This window comes from Panulirus ornatus, chromosome 41, assembly GCF_036320965.1.
Source record: "Panulirus ornatus isolate Po-2019 chromosome 41, ASM3632096v1, whole genome shotgun sequence".
Taxonomy (NCBI): domain Eukaryota; kingdom Metazoa; phylum Arthropoda; class Malacostraca; order Decapoda; family Palinuridae; genus Panulirus; species Panulirus ornatus.
The window spans coordinates 14,527,113-14,547,694 of record NC_092264.1 but is presented as its reverse complement, the minus strand read 5'-3'; the positions used below and the strand labels follow the sequence as shown (position 1 = coordinate 14,547,694).

The 20,582-nt window shown below is 52.1% G+C and overlaps 2 protein-coding genes across 4 annotated transcripts in view; both read left to right on the top strand.

Annotated features, from left to right (window-relative positions):
• Window positions 1–20,582, top strand: part of C3G (C3G guanyl-nucleotide exchange factor) — a 411,105-nt gene that overhangs the window by 20,585 nt on the left and 369,938 nt on the right. Inside the window, exon 1 of one of the 3 annotated variants that reach the window (XM_071686029.1) lies at window positions 15,371–15,480. The exons of 1 other annotated variant lie outside the window; for it this stretch is intronic. The gene's annotated coding sequence lies outside the window, so the exon portion shown is untranslated. One more of the 3 variants, XM_071686030.1, reaches the window with a different exon arrangement.
• Window positions 1,267–3,367, top strand: LOC139761784 (uncharacterized). Its single transcript, XM_071686220.1, has 2 exons — window positions 1,267–1,325; window positions 2,790–3,367. The coding sequence occupies exon 2, from the start codon at window positions 2,987–2,989 to the stop codon at window positions 3,365–3,367; it is 381 nt and encodes a 126-aa protein (XP_071542321.1). The 5' UTR covers window positions 1,267–1,325; window positions 2,790–2,986.

Here is a 20,582-nt window from a genome sequence, read left to right as displayed (position 1 = left end):
GTGATGTCAGGGCTGTGGGAGCTGGGGCTGGAAGGTAGTGGTGTCAGGGCTGTGGGAGCTGGGGCTGGAAGGTGGTGGTGTCAGGGCTGTGGGAGCTGGGGCTGGAAGGTAGTGGTGTCAGGGCTGTGGGAGCTGGGGTTGGAAGGTTGTGATGTCAGGGCTGTGGGAGCTGGGGTTGGGTGGTTATGATGTCAGTGCTGTGGGAACTGGCGTTGGAAGGTAGTGGTGTCAGGGCTGTGGGAGCTTTGGTTGGAAGGTAGTGGTGTCAGGGCTGTGGGAGCTGGGGCTGGAAGGTAGTGGTGTCAGGGCTTGTGGGAGCTGGGGCTGGAAGGTAGTGGTGTCAGGGCTTGTGGGAGCTGGGGCTGGAAGGTAGTGGTGTCAGGGCTTGTTGGAGCTGGGGCTGGAAGGTAGTGGTGTCAGGGCTTGTGGGAGCTGGGGCTGGAAGGTAGTGGTGTCAGGGCTTGTGGGAGCTGGGGCTGGAAGGTAGTGGTGTCAGGGCTTGTTGGAGCTGGGGCTGGAAGGTAGTGGTGTCAGGGCTTGTGGGAGCTGTGGCTGGAAGGTAGTGGTGTCAGGGCTTGTGGGAGCTGGGGCTGGAAGGTAGTGGTGTCAGGGCTTGTGGGAGCTGGGGCTGGAAGGTAGTGGTGTCAGGGCTTGTGGGAGCTGGGGCTGGAAGGTAGTGGTGTCAGGGCTTGTTGGAGCTGGGGCTGGAAGGTAGTGGTGTCAGGGCTTGTGGGAGCTGGGGCTGGAAGGTAGTGGTGTCAGGGCTTGTGGGAGCTGGGGCTGGAAGGTAGTGGTGTCAGGGCTTGTTGGAGCTGGGGCTGGAAGGTAGTGGTGTCAGGGCTTGTGGGAGCTGTGGCTGGAAGGTAGTGGTGTCAGGGCTTGTGGGAGCTGGGGCTGGAAGGTAGTGGTGTCAGGGCTTGTGGGAGCTGGGGCTGGAAGGTAGTGGTGTCAGGGCCTGTGGGAGCTGGGGCTGGAAGGTAGTGGTGTCAGGGCTTGTTGGAGCTGGGGCTGGAAGTTAGTGGTGTCAGGGCTTGTGGGAGCTGGGGCTGGAAGGTAGTGGTGTCAGGGCTTGTGGGAGCTGGGGCTGGAAGGTAGTGGTGTCAGGGCTTGTGGGAGCTGGGGCTGGAAGGTAGTGGTGTCAGGGCCTGTGGGAGCTGGGGCTGGAAGGTAGTGGTGTCAGGGCTTGTGGGACCTGAGGTTGGAAGGGGAAAAGTAAGAGATAACACCATCCGGTTGTGGTTGTGTCCGGCGCGAGGGACGCATCTCTGGGCAGTGATCCTCGAGGCGGTCGCCGGACCAGAGGAGGCCCCCCCCACACTCCTGCCGTAGGTGCCTCATTACCCCTCCTCACACCGTGAAGGAGCCACTCCCGACCTCTCTGTCGCTCCGCCTCCCTCTCCAAGCCCCAGTGACTGGAGGCTGCACTCGGGCCGTCGTGGTGTACGACCCCCCGCCTTGCCCCTCAGACGAACCACCGTATGGCGGCTCTTGACGAGGCAGCTAATCTACGCAAGTGTGTACACCTCCCCCCCATATGGGGAAAACAGTAGTGACCACGATCAGCGAGTGTGGTGCTGGCGACACAGGTATAGCAAGGATCACTCGCTAGTCCAGTGTGTTCGATGGCCAGTACCTGTGTGTGTGTGTGTGTGTGTGGTGGTGGTGGTGGTAGGCTGAGCTATACCGGAGATACGACGAGTGAGCGGAAAGACGCGTCGCGAGCCGTCCATCCAGCCAGCTAGCTTGGCGGGTCCAACCTCTTCACTAGTTGGGAGGTGGTGGTGCCTGACGACCCCCGCCTCCAGCGCCAGGGGTGAGGACCTCGTCCCTGGCCGGGTGACCCTGGTGGTGCAGGCGGGCTCGCCCCCCTTCGGGTTGATATTTCCCCCACTGAAGTCAAGCGCTCCTGACAGAGAGTCGTTGTTGTGCGTGACGTAGGACACTGTAGGCACCTCCCGCCATTATTATGACATTTCCTATGGACGCTATACTCAGGGTTTTTTCTACACAGTTCACTCGTGTGTTGATGTGAGGCACGGCATGTGTCAACCTCCCTCATCACACGACAGCTTCAGGAACCGTAGCTGACAGGTTCATATGACGTAGGGGCTCCCACGACTCCCCCCCCCCCCCTCTCTCTCTCTCTCTCTCTCTCTCTCTCTCTCTCTCTCTCTCTCTCTCTCTCTCTCTCTCTTTCTCTCACACACTTCCTCACTGCTATACTTTTCAAGAGCGACATTCTTGCGACGTAGTCCCCTCCCCTGCAGACGCCAGTGACGCAGTACTGTGGCCGTGGGCTGGATGGGCCCCCGTTATGACGTCAGGTAGATACATGACTGTTCATTGGTGGGGTTGTGTGAGGTGGTACTCCAACAACTGACTTGAGTCTTACTTACCAAGATAAAGGCAAAAGTTGAAGCTCAGAGACAGGAGTTCATTCTTCTTCACCTTTCGTTCAGCAAAATGTTCAAATTGCCTCACCTAACCTTTTGGGTATGAAAAAGTTCATGTCATGCAATTTGAACATTTGTCGAACGAAGGGTGAACAGTGGGTTCTACCCCTGGGTTCAGACTTTTGAGACAGCCTGTATCTGTTGAGTGTTCATACGTGTGTATAGGTGACATGATGACGGGACGAGCCGTACCATCCCCTCTGGATGGTGTCGTAAAGTGACACTGCCAACCAGACCGTCTACATCACTGTCTCTTGGCAGCACTTGACAGGACGTTAGTGCCCTTAGCCTGTCTAGCTAGCTGGGACAGGTAGATGACGCCTCTATATTTGACAGGAGAAAGATAAGAGTCCGGGAGTGCTGGTGTAGATGTATGTGGCGCAGTAGGCCATGATAATGTGAGGCGTGGGGCGCAGACTGTGCAGTTTGTGGTGAAGGAAACTTGTGTGTGTGCAGCGGACGGACTGTATTGCCCTTCGTTCGGTGAATCTACATGTTGATATTGAGAGCTGAAGACCCACACGTCGGTGAAGATGTCGCGTCGGAAGATGTCCGTGAGCAGCGTGCTGGGCGACGTGTGTCGGAAGGTGACGAGGAAGATGACCATCCACGACCCGTCGACCGTCTCCTCGCTCATCCAGAGCCTGAACCCGCAGAACCCCACCATACACCAGCTGACGGTGGACGACCTGGGTCGTGCCAGGGCCAGCTCCCTGCCGCCGCCCTCCGTCAGGAGCTCCGACCCCGGCACGCGGCTCACGCACCGTAGCGAGGAGGAGGAACACAGCCACCAGGGAGGCGACACCACGCCCTCTGACGACCTCTCCAGCGTTGACGGCGACGAGTACATGAAGGAGTACCTGCGGGAACAATGTGAAGGTGATGATCGCCCTTCCTCCCTCCCTTCTGTATGACCCACCACTATACTGTTATGTAGTGACCTCCTCCTCCTCGTATATAGTGACCCATCACTACACTCCTCCTCTTATGTAGTGACCCACCAGTCACTCCCCTGTTATAAAGTGACGGACACATCACTACTATAACCCTCTTATATGTTGTCCTACCACTACACTCTGATACACCTCATCACCTCTCACCGTAACACCTCATCACCTCACCGTGACACCTCGTCACCTCACCGTAACACCACGTCACCTCACCGTAACACCTCGTCACCTTACCGTAACACTTCGTCACCTCTGTAACACCTCGTCCCCTCACCGTAACACCTCGTCACCTTACCGTAACACCTCACCTCACCGTAACACCTTGTCACCTCACCATGAGACCTCGTCCTTACCGTAACACCTCGTCCCCTCACCGCAACACCGTCACCTCACCATAACACCTCGTCACCTCACCGTAACACCTCGTCACCTCACCGTAACACCTCGTCCCCTCACCTTAGCACCTCGTCATCTCACCGTAACACCTCATCACCACACCATAAGACCTCGTCACCTCACCGTAACACCTCCTCATGTCAATGTAACACCTCGTCCCCGCACCGTAACAACCTCGTCACCTCACCGTGACACGCCATTTCAACCACACTTGTTCCTTCTTTCCACGTGTTTACGTGAATCATCGTCTTATATACACACGGTCTGACCCAGGACGCTCATTGTAACGCGGAGGTAGTGTTTTGGTGACCCCTAACGTTAGACACAGGGAGAGATATCTTTGAGATACCCAGAGAGACTTGGCTCAAAATTTTGGATGCATTTTGACGTGAGAGTTTCGCCTGGTGGTATATAGAACCTGCATGGGCCGGCACAAGCAGTGTCCATAGGGGTTACAGACCTTGTATAGGGCACAGGAGATGGCCTGTGGCAATATAGGCTCGTTCTGGGCTGACGTAGAGTGTGTCTGTGTGGCTTGGTAGGGCGGTGGTGTGTGGCATAACCAGCCTCCATCTCCCGGCCGCCTCTTGCCTCTCACAGGGTGTGAGCAGTAAAGGCCGTGCCCTTGTTAAAGGCTGTACATGAGGTGTAGATGTAACCTGTACGGGAGCCTGTGACAACAGGAACCTAGGTGTAACCGTAGATATAACCTGTAGATGGGGCCTGTGGCTACAGGAACCTAGATATAACCTGTAGAAGGGATCTGTGATAACAGGAACCTAGATGTAACCTGTAGAAGGGGCCTGTGGCATTAGGAACCTAGATATAACCTGTAGAAGGGGCCTGTGGCATTAGGAACCTAGATATAACCTGTAGAAGGGGCCTGTGGCATTAGGAACCTAGATATAACCTGTAGAAGGGGCCTGTGGCTACAGGAACCTAGATATAACATATAGAAGGGGCCTGTGGCATTAGGAACCTAGATATAACCTGTAGAAGGGGCCTGTGGCTACAGGAAGAGTGAGAGAGAGAGAGAGAGAGAGAGAGAGAGAGAGAGAGAGAGAGAGAGAGAGAGAGAGAGAGAGAGAGAGAAGGTTGTATGAATTTTCAGTGGGAGAAAAATAGAATGGCCACAAGTCATGAGAAAGTGGCACAAGGGGCTGGGGAAAAACAGTGAAAGCACAGCACATGACGGTTCATGACAGGTGTTGGAGGCAGCCGTAGAGGAAGGCATCACGCCCTCTGGAACTGGCCCAGTGACGGGCCCGTCAGCAGAGGGGGTTTTTGCAGACGGTGCCAGGTAGTGGAGGCAGGTACCTGGCTGGGAATTACCTCACAGGGACGCGGATCCTGTGGAGGGGGTGGGGAGGAAACCTCAAGGCTAGACGCGAAGCTATTTGAAGCTAGTAATACCGGCTTTCTTAAGGCGATCGCGGAAGTGTCTGGCCTCAGTGGAAGGCGAAAGATTTATGTGTGTGGTTTGGTGCGTGTTGTGGGGGTCTGTAACAGACCCTCCTGGTCCCCAGCGGAACTTCCATGATGAGGAATGTAGACGTCTGTACCCGGGTGGGCCGTGCGGGTGGTAGGGAGAGGCGAGAGGGCATGTGTGTGTGTGGAGCGGCTGCAGGGCAGGGCAGGGCGGGTGGAGGAAGTACCTGTCGTGTGTGCCAGTGGACCAGCACGGGCCCTCCTCAGACAAGCAGCAGCAGCAGCATGTGTTGGCATAATCATGTGTGCAGGTGGTGGTGGACGACCGCCTGGGCCCTCACCTGCCCGGAAGCTGCCGATATTCCCGGCCTCCTGCTGCTGCTCCCCACCAGGGTTGCGTCTCCTCTCTGCCCATGTGGCCACTGTCACTGCCCATGTGGCCACTGTCACTGTCCATGTGGCTATTGTCACTGCCCATGTGGCCACTGTTACTGCCCATGTGGCCACTGTCACTGCCCATGTGGCCACTGTCACTGCCCTTGTGGCCACTGTTACTGCCCATGTGTCCACTGGCAATGCCCATGTGTCCACTGTCACTAACCATGTGTCCACTGTCACTACCCATGTTGCCACTGTCACTAACCATGTGGCCAGTCACTGCCCATATGGCCACTGTCACTGCCCATGTGGCCACTGTCATTGCCCATGTGGCTACTGTCACTACCCATGTTGCCACTGTCACACCATGTGGCCACTGTCACTGCCCATATGGCCACTGTCACTGCCCATGTGTCCACTGTCGCTACCCATGTGGCCAGTGTCACTACCCATGTGGCCATTGTCACTACCTACGTGTCCACTGTCACTGCCCATGCGTACAGTCACTACCCATGTGTCCTCTCACCACCCATGTGTCCACTGTCACTAGCCATGTGCCCACTGTCACTGCCCATGTGTCCACTGTCACTACCCATGTTTCCACTGTCACTTCCCACGATTCTACTGTCACTACCCATGTGACCACTGTCACTACACACGTATCCACTGTCATTATTCATGTGTCCACTGTCACTGCCCATGTGTCCACTCACTGCCCATGTGTCCACTGTCACTGTCCATGTGTCCACTGCCACTACCCATGTGTCCGCTGTCACTAACCATGTGGCCGCTCACTATCCATGTGTCCACTGTCACTAACCATGTGTCCACTGTCAATGCCCATGTGTCCACTGTCACTAACCATTTGTCCACTGTCACTGCTCATGTGGCCACTGTCGCTACCTATGTTGCCACTGTCACTGACCTTGTGGCCATTGTCCAGTCACTACCCATGTGTCCACTGTCACTAACCATGTGTCCACTGTCACTGCCCATGTGTCCACTGTCACTACCCATGTGGCCATGTTACTGTCCATGTGGCCACTGTCACTACCCATGTGTCCACTGTCATTACCCATGTGTCCGTTGTCACTACCCACGATTCTACTGTCACTGCCCATGTGTCCACTGTCACTACCCACGTGTCCACTGTCACTGCCCATTTGTCCACTTGTCAATGCCCACGTGTCCACTGTCACTGCCCATGTTTCCACTGCCTATTTGTCCACTTGTCACTGCCCATGTGTTCACTGCCACTACCCATGTGTCCACTGCCACTACCCACGTGTCCACTGTCACTACCCACGTGTCCACTGCCACTACCCATGTGTCCAGTGTCACTACCCACGTGTCCACTGTCACTACCCACGTGTCCACTGTCACTACCCACGTGTCCACTCCCACTACCCATGTGTCCACTGTCACTACCCATGTGTCCACTGTCACTACCCATGTGTCCACTGTCACTACCCATGTGTCTACTGTCACTGCCCATGTGGCCACTGTCACTGCCCATCTGTCCACTGTCACTACTGCCCATCTGTCCACTGTCACTTGCCATATGGCCACTGTTACTCATTAATCACAATGTATTTCTCTCCGTTCACAAGCGCTTCTTACAGAAGCAGCATTTAATCTCTTTATCATTTTTCTGCTCAGTTTGTATCCTGAGTTGCTGAAAGATTGATTGTAGTTTCATCTCTCATTCAAAGCAATGGACACGTTCGCCTGGTCGTACCAAGGCGACGTGGAGACACCGAACTAACTACATAAACACGAACGAATAGTGTTGGGAGAGAGTGATGGGTGAGACCAGTGTGTGTGTGTGTGTGTGTGTGTGTATGGGGTCGCCTCTTTCCCCCCCGCCCCTTCCTCCCCCTGTTCTCAGGTCGATAGCCCTTCAGGGCGACACTTCTTGAAGTCGAGGGACCCGACCCACCTCTTGGCCACTCGTTCCACCCTATTTGTCCGCTTTACCTCGTCTGGTGCCTCCCCTACCTACCCGCTTTTACCGTTCCTTCCCTCCCTCTCTGTTCCACGTCGGTGGTTCCAGCCCCTTCGTCTGACCACTTGCTGCCTTTCACCTTCCTTCACCTCCCTCTGGTGTGGGTCCTGGCACTGCTAGTCACCGTCCCTGGCCTTGTCAGTGCCCTAGGTCACCTCCCTCTCGTGTGGGTCCTGGCACTGCTAGTCACCGTCCCTGGCCTTGTCAGTGCCCTAGGTCACCTCCCTCTGGTGTGGGTCCTGGCACTGCTAGTCACCGTCCCTGGCCTTGTCAGTGCCCTAGGTCACCTCCCTCTCGTGTGGGTCCTGGCACTGCTAGTCACCGTCCCTGGCCTTGTCAGTGCACTAGGTCACCTCCCTCTGGTGTGGGTCCTGGCACTGCTAGTCACCGTCCCTGGCCTTGTCAGTGCCCCAGGTCACCTCCCTCTCGTGTGGGTCCTGGCACTGCTAGCCATCGTCCCTGGCCTTGCCAGTGCCTCATATCACCTCCTTGTGCTGTGGGTCCTGGCACTGCTAGCCACCGTGCCCCAGGTGCCCCAGGACCGGTGGATTGGTCATTTGTGCCCCTGGGTTGAGTGAGTACTCCCGCCTGGCCTGTGGCACAGTACGTACCCCGAACAGTCTCACATCTCGACCTGGGTGCTTTTTCATGCCTAGATGTTGTACTCAGACTTTTCCCGCTACACTTTCCACGGGTCGTCATATGTGTTGCATGCGTCGTCGCAGGGAAACCTCTCAAACACACGGACGGGTAGAATGCTTTTCGTCGGGTCGTAATTATTGTGTTGCGTGCGTCGCCCCAGCGACACTCCTCAGCACATGGACGGTTAGAACGCCCCAGCGACACTCCTCAACACATGGACGGTTAGAACGCCCCAGCGACACTCCTCAACACATGGACGGTTAGAACGCCCCAGCGACACTCCTCAACACATGGACGGTTAGAACGCCCCAGCGACACTCCTCAACACATGGACGGTTAGAACGCCCCAGCGACACTCCTCAACACATGGACGGTTAGAACGCCCCAGCGACACTCCTCAGCACATGGACGGTTAGAACGCCCCAGCGACACTCCTCAACACATGGACGGTTAGAACGCCCCAGCGACACTCCTCAACACATGGACGGTTAGTACGCCCCAGCGACACTCCTCAACACATGGATATTTAGAATGCTTCTCACCCGTCTTGTGGCTTTAGGCTAAGATGGAGAACAACACCTGATAGTGTAGTTTCACCAGGATCGGATCCTTCTTGTTCATATTCAGAATAGATCCTGATGCCTTGGAAATGATTTCTGAGGTTCTGATGCCCTGCGAATTATTGCTGAGGTTCTGATGCCCTGGGGATTATTGCTGAGGTTCTGATGCCATGCGAATTATTGCTGAGGTCCTGATGCCCTGGGGATTATTGCTGAGGTCCTGATGCCCTTGGAATTATTGCTCTGGCTTCCTGCGTGAGTCCTTTGCGTGGGACGATGTGTGGTGTGTGTATGTGTGCGTCAGTTGGGTCTCCCACCAAGCCAGGGTTCAACCATCCTGAGTTGGGCTGTGTTATGCTCAGGTTGGCGGACGATGTGGCTGGTCGTACGGATATGGGTTTGGCTGAGGCTGCTCTCCATGTATCGGACTGTTCTCTCTCTCTCTCTCTCTCTCTCTCTCTCTCTCTCTCTCTCTCTCTCTCTCTCTCTCTCTCTCTCTCTCTCTCTCTCTCTCTCTCTCTCTCATAAACGACAGCGATAACGGGGACACTGGAAGGCTAATGTGCAATATCGGGGTGTTGGTGATGTCTTAAGTAACTGATGAGCGAAATTACATTTTTTTATTTTTTATTCTAATTGTTGATTTTTGCCAGACAACCCAGTCCTGGGCCAATCAGGCCTCTTGTTGTCTGTCTTTCTCATGAAAACTCATGTAAACTCTTCCTTTATATATATATATATATATATATATATATATATATATATATATATATATATATATATATATATATATATATATTTATTTATTTATTTATTATTTTTATTTTGCTTTGTCGCTGTATCCCGCGTAAGCAAGGTAGCGCAAGGAAACAGACGAAAGAATGGCCTAACCCACCCACATACACATGTATATACATACACGTTCACACACGCAAATATACATACCTATGCATCTCAATGTACACATATATATACACACACAGACATGTACATATATACACATGTACATAATTCATACTGTCTGCCTTTATTTATTCCCATCGCCACCTCGCCACACATGGAATGACAACCCCCTCCCCCCCTCATGTGTGCGAGGTAGCGCTAGAAAAAGACAACAAAGGCCCCATTCGTTCACACTCAGTCTCTAGCTGTCATGTAATAATGCACCGAAACCACAGCTCCCTTTCCACATCCAGGCCCCACAGAACTTTACATGGTTTACCCCAGACGCTTCACATGCCCTGGTTCAATCCATTGACAGCACGTCGACCCCGGTATACGACATCGATCCAATTCACTCTATTCCTTGCCCTCCTTTCACCCTCCTGCTTGTTCAGGGCCCGATCACTCAAAATCTTTTTCACTCCATCTTTCCACCTCCAATTTGGTCTCCCACTTCTCCTCGTTCCCTCCACCTCCGACACATATATCGTCTTGGTCAGTCGTTCCTCACTCATTCTCTCCATGTGCCCAAACCATTTCAAAACACCCTCTAGGGGAGGATGAACAGCTTGGGTTGACTGTGGACCGACTGCTGCAACCAGGATTCGAACCAGCGCGCTCGAGTGCTGGCGGGCCGTGGATGCGTTAACAAACGCTAACCTCTTCACAGTTTCACTTCCTCATACAAGATGAGGACATTGAGCGTAGCACCTTTTGTAACAGATGTGACTTGGGACCAATTTTCCTGTTAAGCATCGAACTAGCGCGTTATGGTAACCGCTGTGCTGACGTGGAGGCCAGTATTGCATTGAGACGAGTTCGAGCGCATGCGCACCCTGTCGTCTTGTCTCTCGTGTGCTCTTTATAACGAAGTATATATATATATATATATATATATATATATATATATATATATATGTATATATATATATATATATATATATATATATATATATATATATATATATATATATATATATATATATATATATATATTCCTATGAATCCACGGGGAAAATGAGACACGATAAGTTCCCAAGTGCACTTTCATGTAATAGACACATCATCAGGGGAGACACAATAGAGAAATATAACAGTCAGTTGATATACAACGAATAGACGTAGCTAGGACGCCATTTGGTAAACATGTGATTTACCGAATGGCGTCCTAGCTTCGTCTTTTCGTTGTGTATCAACTGACTGTTATATTTCTTGTGTCTCCCCTGATGATGTGATTATTACACGAAAGTGCACTTGAAAACTTTTCGTGTTTCATTTTCCCCGTGGACTCATAGGAATATCTTGATCACGCGCAAAATTGTGATCCTTTCCAATATATATATATATATATATATATATATATATAGTGTAGAGACGTTGATCAGTTGTTGGTGAGGTGTCGGTGTTAGTGAGGGACCTGTACAGGTGTTGGGTTGCTACACTTCTGTTCTGGAGGAAGCGAGAGGTGTGTGTCTTAGTGGATCTTGTTGGGGGTAGTCTGGGAACCCCGGCTGATAGCGGCCGCTCACATGTGCTACTTGTGGGATATGTATGTATGTGTGTGTGTGTGTGTGTCTGTGTCTGTGTGTGTGGTGTGTGTGTGTGTGTGTGTGTCTGTGTCTGTGTGTGTGGTGTGTGTGTGTGTGTGTGTGTGTGTGTGTGTGTGTGTGTGAGGCAGAGGTGGCCCGAGTCTGTCTCACACACCTGGAGCGGTCATGACGGGCTGAGGCCAACCCAATGTTGTCATGGGCTGACACTCCCCTCTGGTGTTCATAGGTCGAGGCTACACACCCCCTACCCCTCCAGGTGGTCACGGGTCGACGCTACCCCCCCCAGGTGGTCACGGGTGTAGGCTGATCCCCCCAGGTGGTCACGGGTCGAGGTCACCCCTATGTGGTCACGGGTCGAGGTTACCCCCCAGGTGGTCACGGGTCGCGGCTACCTCCAGGTGGTCACGGGTCGAGGTTACCCCCCAGGTGGTCACGGGTCGAGGTCACCCCTATGTGGTCACGGGTCGAGGTTACCCCTATGTGGTCACGGGTCGAGGTTACCCCTATGTGGTCACGGGCTGTAGCTGACCCACAAACCCAGGTGGTCACGGGCCGAGGTCACCCCTATGTGGTCACGGGCCGAGGTTACCCCTATGTGGTCACGGGCCGAGGTTACCCCTATGTGGTCACGGGTCGAGGTTACCTCCTATGTGGTCACGGGCTGTAGCCGACCCACAAACCCTGGTGGTCACGGGCTGAACGTCTTACCATCACAGCAACACTCAAGGCACCTACCTTCCCTGCCTTACCAGCTGTTGGTGATGCCAGCTGTGATCCTGTTCTCGGGATCCATCTGGTGTGGCACGGCCTGCAGCAGGTGGTGCTCGAGGGGAGGGAGGAAGGGAGAGGGAGAGATTGGCCACCCTCCCTGTGCTAGTTACCCCCCCATTATGAAGCGGTAGAAAGTCCAGTTGGCAGTTAGCGCCGTGTTGAAGGCTCGCTCGGGACTCGTACAGTGGGTCCTCGAGAGGGCGGTCAACACAACAGACGGGGAAATTGTGTGACATATGTTCCGTCTGGAGTTTACTGCCGGTAAACGACGGATAACACTGGATATAAATAACCTAATGAGAACAAACTGTTCTCGCTGTGTTCTTCTTACGAGTAGGAAAGCGAATGGTATAGCAGTCGATGTTTGCGATGGAACTGTAAACGATCCAGTTCTGTAGATTTGTTGATAGTTATCTTGGCTTTGAGAACCCCCACCAGGTTCATGTGCTGTCATGCAGTGGGTGTTCATGTTCTCGAGATGCCTCTGGTTCGTGTGTTATGGCATGTTCTTCTCGCTAAAGGGGGGAGGGGCAGGGAGGAGGAGGGGACATTGCTTTTGTTCACGTGGTACAAGCCCGTTGGCCCAGCATCTGTTGTCATTGCCCCGTTGTGTTCCCTAACGCCCTGTTGTGGACCGAGTCTTCTCTCGCTTTGATGGCTGACGTACCTCTTAAGTAACACCTCTAACTCAGTGTTGTCATCTTTCCAGGTGAGTGTCAGCTCAGGGCAGCGGCGGCAGCAGGAGCAGCAGCAGTAGCAGCAGCAGTAGAAGCCGTAAGTACGATACCGTGTATTGCTTTGCTCTGATACCTCAGTCTTCCGGAGTGTAGACAACTTCTCGAGTACGACGACTCTTCGCCTTGTGTACGACGACTCAACGCCTCAGTTACGACGACTTTAACTCACTGGAGTGCAGTGACTTGACCCCAGTGAGTTCCATGACTCAGTCCGTAAGTTGAGGGGGGGAAATAACCCTTGAGTTCTGTGACTTATAGTCGCTATTTCTGTAGAAAATGAGACCCCCAGCTGTGCCTTCGAGAGGAAGACTGTAGCAAAAATGAGCTGTATTAGAAAACGGTATATTTTTCTTTTTACGTTGTAGGCTCCAGTCACTGGCGAAAAGTCCACATTAAGGCGGGGCCTTAACTGAAATGTAGTTAATGAAAGGCAGTAAACAAGAGAGAAGGGAAAGTATTAAGTATTTACAAACTTTGGAGGAAGTGGAAAACTCGTCTTTCGAAATGTTCCAGGGTTGAGGTTTAGCAGGGTGGAGGGACAAGTTAGTTGGGATGTAAGTTTGAATGGAGAAAAATGGGAGGAATTGAAGTATTTTAGATATCTGGGAGTGGATATGGCAGCAAATAGAACTATGGAAGCTGAAGTGAGTCATAGAACATATTTATTGGGAAAAACATGAGAAGGTAGAGTTTCAAAGTTTCGAGATGTAAGGAAAGAAACAGTTATCAAAACGGCCCACCGTTGAGTTGCCAGCGGCCACAAACAGTTGTTTATGTGACGTAGCGGCTTGCCGAGTATTGTGTGGTCTAGCTAGTGATGGGGGCTTACAAGTACAGCAAAAGTGATCTTTATTAAGGAACAGCATCTGTAAGAGAGAGAGAGAGAGAGAGAGAGAGAGAGAGAGAGAGAGAGAGAGAGAGAGAGAGAGAGAGAGAGAGAGACTGGCTTGTATGAAGGAACAGTAATCTTCAGCAGCAGTAATATATGTATGACGGAGGAACCGTGTCGATAGAAAATGTGGTCAGCATCATGGAACATCAAGGAACAGCTCCCTAAAAGTTGGGACAGAGGAGGAGGAGGAGGAGTAGGGTACAGGGTAGAGCACTTTCTCCCTTGGATCTGGTGCTCTCTCTCTCTCTCTCTCTCTCTCTCTCTCTCTCTCTCTCTCTCTCTCTCTCTCTCTCTCTCTCTCTCTCTCGTAGACCCACCCTCCCACCGTAACCACTTTCTCACCTGTGTCAGTTCGTACCCCTACCTACCTGACCTTGATCTCGTCCAGCGTCATCCACCGCCCCACTTTGTGTGACCTTGTGGGGACAGGATAGAGAGGGAGTGTGTACGTGGGGTGACCTTTTGGGTCATGGAAGAGAGAGAGAGAGACCGTGAGGTCATCAGCTGTGTGGTTGTTGACACCAACAGGATGTCCTCACAGCTCCGCCTCCTCCTGCTGGCCGTACCTCACCGCCCCGCCTCCTCCTGCTGGCCGTACCTCACCGCCCCGCCTCCTCCTGCTGGCCGTACCTCACCGCCCCGCCTCCTCCTGCTGGCCGTACCTCACCGCCCCGCCTCCTCCTGCTGGCCGTCCCTGCAGCCCCGCCTCCTCCTGCTGGCCGTACCTCACCGCCCCGCCTCCTCCTGCTGGCCGTACCTCACAGCCCCGCCTCCTCCTGCTGGCCGTACCTCACAGCCCCGCCTCCTGCTGGCCGTACCTCACATCCCCGCCTCCTCCTGCTGGCCGTACCTCACATCCCCGCCTCCTCCTGCTGGCCGTACCTCACCGCCCCGCCTACTCCTGCTGGCCGTACCTCACATCCCGCCTCCTTCTGCTTATCGTACCTCACATCCCCGCCTCCTCCTGCTAACCATGCCTCACAGCCCCGCCTCCCCCTGCTGGCCGTACCTCACCGCCCCGCCCCTCATTCTCACACTCGAGCACTCGTCTTCCGTGTTTTTCTCTCATTTTAATGAGCAGCGCCTGTCTCCTCCCCTCGCTCTTCCCATACCCACACTCCTCCTCCTCCTCCTCCTCCACTATATCCCCTCCCCTCTCCTCGCACAACAACCTTGTCTCCCACTCATACACCCATTACAGCTTCCCTTCCTCTGTCCTCCCATACCTTCCTCTCCCATCCTCTATCCTTTTCCCATCCGTCACTTCCTTATTTCGCTCGCTTTTCCTCCCATATCATAACGACTTGTTCCTCCTATACTTAGCCCGCGCTGGCTCGCTCGCTCGCACGTGTGTGTGTGTGTGTGTGTGTGTGTGTGTGTGTGTGTGTGTCGTCTTCCGCTTCTGTCTAGGTTCTGCCGCGTCATACGAATGGAATTCTTCAGTACATGTCGTCTTCCTCCTGACGGTGAAGTGCTGGGGGAGTTGTATAGTGTTGGTGAAAGCTGGTGTGTGTGTGTGTGTGTGTGTGTGTGTGTGTGTGTGTATGTTGGGGGGAGTGGTTGGTGTTGATAGTAGTCTGGGGAGGAGGGGAATGGGTGGGGAGGGGGGTGGGGTGTCAGGGACGGTGTGTTCCGTAGTAGAGGCAACAGACGCACGCACACACGGCAGCGGTCCCCGGGCTGGCTGGCGGCGAAAGAAGGGGGGGCCTGAGCCAGCCAGTAGTGACTGGTGTGTTGTGGTGGTGTGAGGGTGTCGCTCCACGAGCCAACCTGGAGGTGGGTGGGTGTGTGTGTGTATACCACACGGTCCCTACCTCATGCCACACACACACCCCGTGTGTGCTGCACACCGTGTTGACCTGTGGCTTCCAATCCAGGATGTATATATGCTGGACGATATATATAGGTGACTACCGTTACTGAACTCGCTCTGAATTTTCAGTGTTTGTTGATCATTCGCAGCGACCGAGCGTGTGGTGTGCCGATAAGAACCACCAAGATATGGATTCGCACGTTGAACAGAAAACCAGTGCTGATAAAGTGAGGGTTCGTGTATTGAGGAAGGTGTATAGCCAGGCCATGTTCCACGAAGCAGAGCCAGTGTTGGTGTTGTGGTGGTTGCTTCGTGTACGACAGACGTTTGTACGTATGTACGTACATTTGGTGTGTTTCGGTGTTCCTGTGGTAAGACGAACCATCGTAATTGATATTGAGGATGTAAGGTAATTATCAGGGAAAAGAGATACATGAGGCTTAGTCCATTTCTCTCTGTGTAGTGTAGGTGTGTAATGACTTGTGCTGTGTATTAGTATGTGTATGTGTATCTCCGGTACTGATTAATTCATTAAATCAATTATCGCAACGTAGTGGTTGTGCTGTGTATTAGGGAGGGAGTTTAAGGATGGAAGGTAATTATCAGGGAAGTGAGACACATGAGGCTTAGTCCATTTCTCTCTGTAATGACTTAATTTGCGCTGTGTATTAGGGAGGGAGTTTACCCACACATGGTGCTCTCCATACCCTCCCTCCCATCTCGTGACCATCCCCCTTCAGTATTATACCGACCACAATCGACCCCATTCCATGCTCACGTCATGGAATGTACCTCGTTGCACAAGGTTTTCAATGAGTGTTTCTTGCCCTTGTCTTACGTCACGTGTCCTGGTTGTTCTGTCCCCTGCATCCCTCGGAGAGCACTGTCAGCGTCATCTGTCTTCTTTGGAAAGCTAAATGTTGTGTTTGTGTGTGTGTGTGTGTGTGTGAGAGAGAGAGAGAGAGAGAGAGAGAGAGAGAGAGAGAGAGAGAGAGAGAGAGAGAGAGAGAGAGAGACGTTATGTATATCTTTATATATGGCCTCCTACCTTCGTCTCTTCGATGTATATCAACTGACTGTTATATTTCTCTCTTGTGTCTCCCCTTGATGATGTGATTATTACACGAAAGTGCACTTGGGAACTAATCGTGTTTCATTTTCCCCCGTGGACTCATAGGAATATATATATATATATATATATATATATATATATATATATATATATATATATATATATATATATATATTCTTCCCTGGGGATAGGGGAGAAAGAATACTTCCCACGTATTCCCTGCGTGTCGTAGAAGGCGACTAAAAGGGAAGGGAGCGGGGGGCTGGAAATCCTCCCCTCTCGTTTTTTTTTTTTTTTTTTTTTTTTTTTTTCCAAAAGAAGGAACAGAGAAGAGGGCCAGGTGAGGATATTCCCTCAAAGGCCCAGTCCTCTGTTCTTAACGCTACCTCGCTATCGCGGGAAATAGCGAATAGTATGAAAAAAAAAAAAAAAAAAAAAAAAATATATATATATATATATATATATATATATATATATATATATATATATATATGATTTTGAGATGCTCCGCTCCAGTCACGTTCATATAGCCTGGCTCACGCCACAGCATGTAGGTTGATCTCTAAGATCGTGTGGTTGGATTCAGTGTGGAGGTTAAGTGCCCATGGAGGGTCTTGAATATGGAGGAGGAACCCCGTCTCTCAACCTCTCCTCCCCCACCATAGTGTAACAGCTTGTTGCCTCCACTGGTCCGTCCATGTTCTCCAATTCTCCATTCTTATTATTTCTCTATATTTCCACATATTGTCTGTCCTCATTTCCATACTGTCTTCTTGTCCTTATTTCCTTACTGTCTTCTTGTCCTTATTTCCTTACTGTCTTCTTGTCCTTATTTCCTTACTGTCTTCTTGTCCTTATTTCCTTACTGTCTTCTTGTCCTTATTTCCATACTGTCCTCGTAAGTCCAGCAGTTGATGGGGCTGGGGAGGTATTTTCAGACAGTTGTCGCAGACCGACGCCGTCTGATCCGTCGGGGAATATTTGCAAAAGTTCCACACGTGTGTGTGTGTGTGCCGACGTGGGGGCGGGTATTGTCCATCAGTGGCTCGGTCGTCTTGTGTCGGGTCTCCGACGGTGGGTGGATGCACTCTCTCTCTCTCTCTCTCTCTCTCTCTCTCTCTCTCTCTCTCTCTCTCTCTCTCTCTCTCTCTCTCTCTCTCTCTCTCTCTCTCTCTCTACGCAGTGTTACCAAAGCAGTGTATGGTTATTTGCTTTGACGACCTCCTGGGTTGACGACCTCCTGTGTTAACGACCTCCTATGTTGACCTGTGTTGAGAACCTCCTGTGTTGAGAACCTCTTGTGTTGACGACCTCCTGGGTTGACGACCTCTTGTGTTGACGACCTCCCGTGTTGACGACCTCCTGTGTTGACGACCTTTTGTGTTGACGACCTCCTGGGTTGACGACCTCTTGTGTTGACGACCTCCCGTGTTGACGACCTCCTGTGTTGAGAACCTCTTGTGTTGACGACCTCCTGGGTTGACGACCTCTTGTGTTGACGACCTCCCGTGTTGACGACCTTTTGTGTTGACGACCTCCTGGGTTGACGACCTCTTGTGTTGACGACCTCCCGTGTTGACGACCTCCTGTGTTGAGAACCTCTTGTGTTGACGACCTCCTGTGTTGACGACCTCCTGTGTTGACGACCTCCTGGGTTGACGACCTCTTGTGTTGACGACCTCCTGTGTTGACGACCTCCTGGGTTGACGACCTCTTGTGTTGACAACCTCCTGTGTTGACGACCTCCTGTGTTGACAACCTCATGTGTTGACGACCTCCTGTGTTGACGACCTCCTGTGTTGACGACCTCCTGTGTTGACAACCTCCTGTGTTGACGACCTCCTGGGTTGACGACCTCCTGTGTTGACAACCTCCTGTGTTGACGACCTCCTGGGTTGACGACCTCCTGTGTTGACAACCTCCTGTGTTGACGACCTCCTGTGTTGACGAAGTCGCCGATAGTGTTAGCACAACCCACTCGGATGTTGTGGATCCAGTGGGAAACACAGCTTCGGTAACACGCCAGCGTTTACCCACTGTGTTATAAGCAGTGGTGTGACGCATTCACCCACACTTTAGCTACTAGTGGGGACAGTGTTGTTAACGCACGACTGTCTCCCGTGGCTGGGGTTAGCTCTGGCAACGCTGGTAGTTAGCATTGGTTCTAGGCTGTGTGATGGACCTCACCTCTGTTGGTAACACTGCTGCCTGCAGTGTTACCATCAGAGTTACCAGCATCCTGGTTACCAACAGTGCTACCAGCATCCTTGGTTACCATCAGAGTTACCAGCATCCTGGTTACCAACAGTGCTACCAGCATCCTTGGTTACCATCAGAGTTACCAACATCCTGGTTACCAACAGTGCTACCAGCATCCTTGGTTACCATCAGAGTTACCAGCATCCTGGTTACCAACAGAGTTACCAACATCCTGGTTACCAACAGTGCTACCAGCATCCTTGGTTACCATCAGAGTTACCAGCATCCTGGTTACCAACAGAGTTACCAACATCCTGGTTACCAACAGTGCTACCAGCATCCTTGGTTACCATCAGAGTTACCAGCATCCTGGTTACCAACAGTGCTACCAGCATCCTTGGTTACCATCAGAGTTACCAGCATCCTGGTTACCATCAGAGTTACCAGCATCCTTGGTTACCATCAGAGTTACCAGCATCCTGGTTACCAACAGAGTTACCAGCATCCTGGTTACCATCAGAGTTACCAGCATCCTGGTTACCAACAGAGTTACCAGCATCCTGGTTACCAACAGAGTTACCAACATCCTGGTTACCAACAGAGTTACCAACATCCTGGTTACCAACAGAGTTACCAACATCCTGGTTACCAGCAGAGTTGCCAGTAACCCGGTTACCAACAGAGTTACCAGCTTTAGTCCATTCTGTTGACAACAGTGTTCCCAACTGTTCTGTTTGGTGTGGAGGTGGCTGTCAACACCTGATGATTATAACACAGTTACCAACACATGTTGCAAACAATGCTTGTGTTTGGTGTGACGGGCGGGGGGGCGAGCAAACAAGCTGTACATAAACACAAAGATAAGATGGAGAAGATGTGGACAAATGGGGTTTACAATAGTTGGGACGGGAGTGTTCCCAGTGTGGCGCGCCCCAGCTCAGTATGGGTGATGTGGTTGTGGTGCCGACCTGCAACCCGGGGACGAGGGATCTCCAGTGGCAGGAGGTGAAGGTGGCGTGGTTGGTGCAGCAGCTTCATTCTCAGTTATTGGATGTGGTCCAGGTGATGGCTGGAGAGGTTTTGGGATGGTCATTGTTAGGGTGTTGTCAGACTCCACGTGGATGAATTTAGAGATTGGAAAACGCACCTTTGACGAGGCTGCATCGCTGGGAGTACAATCTCCTGGAAGATCTTCTCACTCCAAAGGCGTCTACACTTCCCTGCTACTGGGCTCCAGGAGGCTCTGGAAAGAGGTCCTGGGTAACACCAGGACCCTCGTCTTAGAAAGTGGTCCTGGAGGTAATTGTAAACGAAGGACTGTTAGCAAGTTTCATGATATGTGGCGTAAAATGGACCGGGAATGATCTACCTTGTCTTGCCTTCCCTTTTTGTTGAGGATAACGCTCAAGTCTGAAGAAGGAGGAGGAATACTGTACACGAGTGTCAAGAAGCTGTGTAAGTGGTTTGGTTTGATTGATTTGTGCCGCGTCTCGGGCAGGTGTATTGTGCACCCCATGTTCATCCTGTGTGAGCGGTAGCGCAAAGAGGATTACAGGGGGGTCACAATGGGTCTTACTCAGACCCCAGTGGGTCAGGACAGGGAAGGTAACGGAGAAGGATTACATGAGGTCGCAATGGGTCTTACTCAGACCCCAGTGGGTTGATATTACATGAGATGTTACAGTTCGTATTTCAGTACACAGATGGTTTCATATGGTAAGTTGTACCCACTAGATGCAAGAAGTGGATATGAGTATCTTGTTATTAACAATAAGGTGTTGTGACATTTCCTGC